General features: G+C 42.4%; 1 protein-coding gene across 1 annotated transcript in view; it reads left to right on the top strand.

Moving 5' to 3' along the window:
• The first annotated feature begins 736 nt into the window (after positions 1 to 736).
• The window catches only part of C8A (complement C8 alpha chain), a 76,726-nt gene continuing 69,160 nt past the window's right edge, over positions 737 to 8,302 (top strand). The window contains exon 1 of the mRNA XM_045291985.1: positions 737 to 914. Coding sequence (XP_045147920.1) covers positions 841 to 914 — 74 coding nt within the window. The 5' untranslated portion in view covers positions 737 to 840. The remainder of the gene's footprint in view (positions 915 to 8,302) is intronic.

Genomic DNA, 8,302 nt, shown 5'->3' with positions numbered 1-8,302 from the left:
GAAAAGTGGGTGAAGGGAGACATCGGACAGGGCAAGATATGACAAAATACCAATTTATAAACTATCAAGGGCGCATGAGGGAGAGGGGAGCGGGGAGGGAGGGGAAATATGAGGACCTAATGCCAGGGGTTTAAGTGGAGAGAAAATGTTTTGAGAATGATGTACAAATGTGCTTTAAACAATTGATGTGTGTATGGATTGCGATAATAGTTGTATGAGCCCCTAATAAAATGTTTAAAAAAAAAAAGAAGTCTGGGTCTTTAAGTCACCCGTATGCTAGATCTTAATGAAACCCAATTTATCTGGATGAAAAGTGGAACGTCTGTCTCAGCACCCATCCTTCTGAGACTTTCAGATGTTTGGCAACCTCCATATATTGGAAGCTGTAGAACGTCCATACATTGGAAGCGTTTCCAACATTTATCTGGCTGGTTTATGGCTAACCTGATATTCTGCGTCTAGCCTTGTTTCAATCTTGTGAAACAAATTGTTCTGGCCTCAGACGTTTCCAGAGTGATTCAAAAAGCCTGCAAATTCAAGAAGAACAGTTTGGTTTGGGCCCTGCTTTCATCTGAAAATAAGTTGGTCTTGGTTAAAAGGCCTCCTTTCCTCAACCCTATGCATATTGTTTTCCCAAACCCGAAGGACAGTGGCCTTTGGTGTCTGGGATTTTAGGGCATTGGACTAATCGATACCCTGGTCACTAATTAACCACCTCTGAGCGAGAACTGAGGTTAGATAGACCGTACAGCTCGTGGGCAGTAGGTACCATTTGTCTAAACTCCCCGAATAGATAGTTCTACTCCTTCTAACAGAACAGGGCCGTGTCTTCTGGATGAAATGTTCGCTGTTGCTCTTCTCATGCTGTCTTTGATGACTGGTCAGCATGGGGCAGCCGGGCAGGAGGTCAAACGGTGAGTTGACCACGTCTCTACGTACCTGTACTTTGAAATCACCTACTGGGAAGTGGAGGCTCTTTCATGTTTGCCACGGGCAATATTTCGTGATGAATGTAAACCTCTTCTGATTTTGATTACTCATCCAGGGAGGGAGTGAAACCAGTGTCCTTGGAGTCTGAGGGGGTCTCTGCAAATCAGCTTTTATACTTAGGAGCGCGGTAGTTTGGCGTGGGTCCTTTAAACCCTCTGAGCCCACATTTCTCCATTTGTAAAGCTAAAACAGTAATACCACTTCTGTAAAAGTTTATGGAGATGAACTAAGATCCTGAGTATGAAATGGACTAGGTGTGTGGCATGCTTGTGATAAAGGATTGCTCTCTGGGGTAATGGTGTATGGTGAACTTGACCCTGTCTGTAAGAGGGAAGTCATGAGACTACTCATCTCACGGTGTTGTAGGAAGGATGAAATTAAGTTAGGAATGTGACACATTTGGGGGAAACTGAAGGACTGTAGAGATGTTGGTTTATTCATTGTAGAGATTAGTTTATCTTTTACTCTGGGTTAGTGGATAGAAGTGATATTTTTATATATACAATATGGCTTTTCACTTTCTATCTCCTTAAAATTTTCTAACCTGGTCTCATGCTTTTCTGTACCCTTTCTGTAAGCTTTAAGCAACCCCATGTTTCACATTTGGAATCATTTAAAGCAGTCACTAGCTCCTAACCACGAACACTTACATAGAGTTATTGAATTCCAATTATTGCCAGATGATTCTGTTTTAGATCATTACTGCCTTTAAATGTTAGAGCAAGAGAGATTTTCTTTAAACAACAGTTCAAAGGGGGGAAATGCGTTCTTTTTTCCTTTTTCTTTTTGCAGCTGTTAATTTGCAACTTTGTGTTTAAAGAAAATACAGTTTTGAAAAATCAGGAAATTCGTCACTAATAATTAGACGATAAGGGCAAGAGAACTGTGGTGAAGGGAATCTCTGATGAGATATTTTTAATTATAAAAGCTTATCATTGTAATCCTCTTTGAAACTGAACACAGAGCCTTGATGTTTGATGAACTTATCAAACAAGACAGACCAGTGAAGAGGCAAATTTGAAGTCAATGCAAAGGAGAGCCAATTAAGTATTTTACAAAGTGCTGAAGGAAGAAATCATGAGGTCTTTGTGTCTAATGCCAGAGTGTCTGACACGGATTGGACCATGGAGAACTGGGTGGTGAAATGACCTCCCTGCTTGTAAACCCGGGCCCTGGAATTTACACGTGGTGTGATTGGCAAGTTACCTCACATGCTGAGCATTGTCCGCTCATGTGGAAAGCGGAGGAAAGCAAGAGCTGGACTCCCAGGTGGCAGTAAGAATGAAATGCATGGAAAGTACTTAGAACACTGCCAGGCACTTAGTAAGCGTTCAATAAAGGTTACGGCCAGTGGTAGTGTTATTGTCATCTTTTAATATTTCCATTCCCTCTGATGGCTGACAATAAGCTGACAGAACAAATTTATAATGTGCCAAGTGGCTTCCAGATCAGTCAGTGATTTAAAACTTTTCCCTTTTTTTAATTAATCATTTCATAGGGGGGACCCTCTTACAAATTTTATAGCAATCCATCATTCAATTGTATTAAGTACACTTGGACATATATTGCCATCAACATTTCCAAAACAATTTCTTTCAACTTTAGCCCTTGGTACCAATGCCTATATATTTCCCCCTCCCTCCCTAGACCTCCCACCCTCACTAATCCTTGATCAATTATATATTATTGCTGTTATTTCATGTCTTATACTGTCCGTTGTCTCCCTTCACCCACATTTCTATTGTTTGTCCCCCTGGGGGGTGGGCTATATAGCCATTTGTGATGCGTTCCCAAATGACATTCTTCTTTTATTTTCTCTCCAATAGGATCACGCCCAAATGTTTACATTGAAAATAGATGGCCTACAGTCTTAATCATACACATACGCTTGACGAGCTCCTGGGTAACATTAGCTTACATGCAGTCTATGCAAGCGGTGTTTGCCGAGGTTTGAGGGATGGTCAGGAGAGGCCTCTGTGGTAGGAAGTGGCTCCTTCTGGTGCTGGAACAGAAGGACAGGAGTAGATGCTATGAGAGGATGGCAAAGAGAGGGCCAGCCACAGGTTACAGAGGATCTCAGACCCTCTGATGGGTGCTGCGAAAAGGCACTGCAGAACTAAACAGGAGTGATATTACATGATTTAGAAAATCTAACGCTCTTTCTGGTTGATGTGCAGAGAACTGGATGAAGGAAGGTGACAGATGGTTTGGGCCATACGAGGCCTTAGCCCTTTCTGGGTGAGAGACTAGGCTGCCCTGAATTAAGATAGGGGCCAGCAAGTTGGGCAAGTAGCAAGTAATTTGAGTTACATTTTGAAGATAAAATTGTCCAAATTTTCCTAAGGCTTGGCCATCGGGCTGAGGGAAAGGAAGGGATTAATGATATCTGTTACACGTGGGCTGCTAGATGCCAGGCCCCCAAATTCAAAGCCATCAGCTACTTCTGGAAGATGAGGCTCTGCATTCCCGTGAAGAACTGCAGTCTCTGAAACTTGCAGAGCCAGTCCCACCAGGTCCTTTAGGGTGGCTATGAGTCGGATTTGACTCCACGACAGAGAATTTGGTTTTTCGCTTTTAGGTTTGATGGTGTAGTGGGGTTCACACTGGGCTGATAAGCTCCAGGTTAACAGGTCCAATGCTTCAGCCTCTTTTTGGTAGAGAGATGAGGCTGTCTGCACCCATAAGGATTTACAGTCTTGGAAACTAGAGGGTAGTTCTTCTGTCCTGTAGCGTCTCAATGGCAGTGGGTCTGGTTAGGTACCTGAATTGAGCAACTGAGCAACTGATGTTTGTGGTGGTTCCATCCACTGGCATTGATAAAATTAAGAAAGAAACTAGTTAAGAAGAAAACAAATAGAAAGTGTCAATTGAGACCCTTTCCATTTTTCATACCTGAAAGCCAAATTGTTGTTGTTGTTGTTCGGTGCCATTGAGTGGACTCAGCCCTATAGCGACCCCGATGCACAGCAGAATGAGACCCTGTGCAGTCCAGAGCCATCCTCACAAGTGTTTCTCCGCTTGAGCCCATTGTGACAGCCACTGTGTCAATCCATCCATCTCCTTGAGGTCCCTCCTCTTTTTGTTCCCTCTCCACTCTGTCAAACTCGATGTCCTTCTCCAGTGCCTCTCCAGGGACTGATCTCTCCTGACAACACGTCCTAAGTATGTAAAAGTCTGTACGTCTTGCCATCCTTGATTCTAAGGAGCGTTCTGGCCCTACTTCTTCCAAGATAGATCCATTTGTCCTTGTAGCAGTTCACGGTACTTTCAATATTCGTTTCTAGCACCACGATTCAAATCTATACATTTTCCTTCAGTCTTCCTTATTCAATATCCAAATTTTTTCTTCTTTTTAAAAAAATTCAATGTTCAACTTTCACATTCATATGCAGCAATTGAAAACGCTAGGCTGTGGGTCAGGCACACCTATTCCTCAAAGTACTATCCTTGCTTTCCTGTGCTCCCAAGAGGCCTTGGGCAGCACATTTATCCAGTGAAACTCATCTTTTGATCTCTTGACGGCTTCTTCCATGGCCATTGATTGTAGATTCAAACAAGACAAGGCCCGTGACAACTTCAACCTTTTCTTCATCTATCATGACGTTACCTATTGGTCCATTTCTGAGGATTTTTGTATTCTTTACTTTGAGTTGTAATCCATACTGAATATTGCTATTCTTGACCTTCATCAGCAAGTATTTCACGTCCTCCTCGCTTTCCGCAAGCAAGGTTGTGTCATCTGCATGGAGCAGGTTGTTAGGAAGCCTCCCGCCAATCTTGGTGCTGCATTTTTCTTCATGTAATCCAGAGTCTGTGATTATTCGCTCAGTATACATAGATTGAATACGTATAGGGAGAGGATTAAACTCGGTGACATGCCTTTCCTGATTTTAAACTATACAGAATCCTTTGTTCTGTTTGCACAACTGCCTCTTGATCCATGTACAAGTCCATGGACACAATGAAGCATTCTGGAATTTCCGTTCTTCTCAAGGTCATGCATACTTTGTTAAGATCCACACAGGCATATGACATGGTGTAGTCAATAAAACACAAGTAAACATCTTTCTGGCATTCTCTGCTTTTGGCCAAGAGCCATCTGCCATCAGCCATAGTATCCCTTATTCACGTCATCTTCTGAATCTAGTCTGGACCTCTGGCAGCTCCCTGTCAGTGTACTGCTGCAACTGCTGTTGGATGATCTTCCGAGTAATTTTACTTGAATGTGATATCTGTCAATAATACTGTTCTATGGTTTGAGGATCCCGTTGGGCCACCTCTCTTTGAAATGGGTACAAATATGGATCTTTTCAAGCCAGTTGGCCAATTAGCTGTCTTCCAAATACCCTGGTACAGATGGGTGCTTCCAGTGTTCCATTAGCTTGTTGAAACTGGTACTCCATCAATTCGCAGAGCCTTATTTTTGGCTAATGCATTCGGTGTAGCTTGAACTTATTCCTTCAGGACCATTGCTTCTTGTTCAGAATCTCTTGAAATAATGGAATGTCTACTACTCCTTTTTGGTACACTGACTGTATATTCTTGCCATATTTTTTAAATTAAAGGATCATTTTATTGGGGGCTCTTACAGCTCTTATAACAATCCATTCATCAATTGTATCATGCATATTCATACATATGTTGCCATCATTATTTTCTAGACATTTACTTTCTATTGAGTCCTTGGTATCAGCTCCTCTTTTTTCCCTCCTCCCCCCCCACCTTTGTGACCCCTTGATAAATGATAAATTATTATTATTTCAACAACTTACACCCACCATTCTCTCCCTTCCCCCAAGGTTTCTGTTGTTTGTCCCCCTGGAGGGTGGGGGGCAGTATGTGGTTATGTGTCCATCATTGCAATCAGTTCCCCCTTCCTCCACTCCTCTCCCCACCTTACCCCTACCCTTCTGGTATCGCTGTTCCAATTCCTGTTCCTGGTTTCTGTGCATCATGAGTTCTTATCTCTTATCTGTACTTGTGCACATGCTCTGGTCTAGTCCGATGTGAAAGGCAGCACTGGGGTCATGATGGTGGGGGTGATGTTTGGGGTTTGGGGTCTCTGCTCTGACTCCTTCATTCTCAACAGTATGGTTTTGCTTGTTTGTTTTGGGTCTTCTGATGCCTGTTATCTGGTCTTAACGACACCTCATGATCACACAGGCTGGTGTGCTTCATCCATGTGGACTTGTTGCTTCTCGGCTAGATGCTTCTCTGCTAGAAAGCTTGTTTCACTTCAAACCTTTAAGACCCCAGCCACTATATCTTTTGGTAGCCAGGCACCATCAGATTTCTTCACCACATTTGCGTATGCACCCATTTTGTCTTCAGCGATTGTGCTGGGAGGGTGAGCATCACAGAATGTCAGGTTGTTAGAACAAAGTGTTCTTGCTTTGAGGGAGATCATAGCAGATGCCTGAGGTCCATCCACAACCTCAGTGTATTGCCATATAAATATATGTACATGGGCCAATACCTCTATTGTTATGAATTAAGTATTAACCTATGTACACACCAATGCTTATACCTCTATCAGTATCTTTGCTTCCCAGATCATTTCTGTTTCCTTTCACCTTCCTGCTGTCCCACCATCATGCTCGCCCTACTTCCGTCTCTTAGTGATTCCTCTCAGCTAGATTGCTGCTGCTCCAACACCCCCCGGATCTCGACGTCCTTGGTGTTGTTGATTTTAATTCCCTAGTTGTTCTCTGTCTACGGTGTTGTTTGCTCACTGCTCCCTTCCCCCACTTATGACAGTCCCCCTCTGGGACTGTTAGTCGTTGCTTTCTCCTCGAGCTTGTTTCCCATTCCTATCTTATATAAGTAGGCAAACCAACCACAACAGAGATGAAACAAAAAGAAACCAAAATATTGGGACAAAAAGAAAAGAAAAACAATATACATAATTCCAGTTCTGTCCGCTGATCTTTATGACTGTCTCCCCACTGATGCTGGAGGAATTCTGGGAGCTGCCCCTCCTAGCCTGAAGTCTATTTTGGGGGCTCTTCAGGGCTTGGTGGCTTGGCTTGGCTCCCTTTCATCTTCTTTTGATGCTCCCTGCATCATTCAATATTTTGCCTATCGAATCTTTCAAGACTGCAACTCGAGGCTCGGATTTTTATTTCTTCCAGGTTAAGAAATGCTGAATGTGTTCTTCCTTTCTGGTTTTCTAACTCTAGATATTAGCACATTTCATTATAGTATTTGACTTTGTCTTCCTGAGCTGCCCTTAGACATTTTTATTTATATTGCTGACTTCATCATTTCTTCCATTTGTTTTAGCTACTCTATGATTAAGAGCAAGTTTCAGAGTCTCTTCTGACATCTCCTTTGATCTCTTCTTCCTTTCCTGCCTTCTTAATGACCTCTTGCTTTCTTCAAAATGGTGGTCTTGATGTCCTCCCCCTTCTGTCGTCAGTGTTCAGTGGAGCAAGTCTGTTCTTGAGATAGTCTCAAAATTCAGGTGGGATAGATTCAAGGTCGTATTTGGGTTTTCCTGACCTTGTTTTAATTTTCTTCAGCGTCAACCTGAATTTACATATGATAGTCTGGATTAAGCTGCTGATAAAATGAGCTTCTCCATCATCTCTAGGCACAAATACAGTCAATTTAATTTCTGTGTATTCCCTCTGGAGAAGCCTATGTGCCCAGTTGCCATTTGTGTTGCTGAAAAAAATTATTTGCTATGAAGAAGTTGTTAGTCTTGCAAAATTACATCACGCGATCTCTAGCTTCCTTTCTATTACTAAGTCCCTATTTTCCAACTACTGTTTCCTCTTTGTTTCTGACTTTTGCATTCTAATCATAGATAATTATCAATGCACCTTGATGGCATGTTTGATCAATTTCCAACTGAGGTCGTTCCCAGAATTTGTCACTTCTTCATCACTAGGTTTTGTGATTGGTGCATACATTGAATAATAGTTGTATTGATTGGATTTCCTTGATGGCGGATAGATGTAATCCTATTACAGACAGCATTGCACGTCAGGATTGATTTTGCAATGGTCTTTCTGACAATGAATGTAATGCCATTCTTCTGGATGTGTCCTTCCCGGAGCACAGTAAATCATATGATTTTCTCATTCAACATGCCAATCCCAGTCCATTTCAGCTCAACAGTGCCAAGGCTATTGAGCTTTATGTGTTCCATGTCATTTTGGATGACTTCCCGTTTGCCCAGGTTCAAACCTCACACATTTTAAGTTTTGATCATTTGCTTTTTTTGCAACTGTGTCTTCTTACTTTGGGTCATGCGTCCTCAGCAAATGAAGATGTGGAGGTTCCTACTTGCACAGACTTTACTTCACGC

Source organism: Echinops telfairi, unplaced genomic scaffold (genome assembly GCF_000313985.2).
Source record: "Echinops telfairi isolate 266 unplaced genomic scaffold, ASM31398v2 ScPeMD7_443;HRSCAF=831, whole genome shotgun sequence".
Lineage (NCBI taxonomy): Eukaryota > Metazoa > Chordata > Mammalia > Afrosoricida > Tenrecidae > Echinops > Echinops telfairi.
This window is presented reverse-complemented; position numbering and strand designations above follow the sequence as displayed.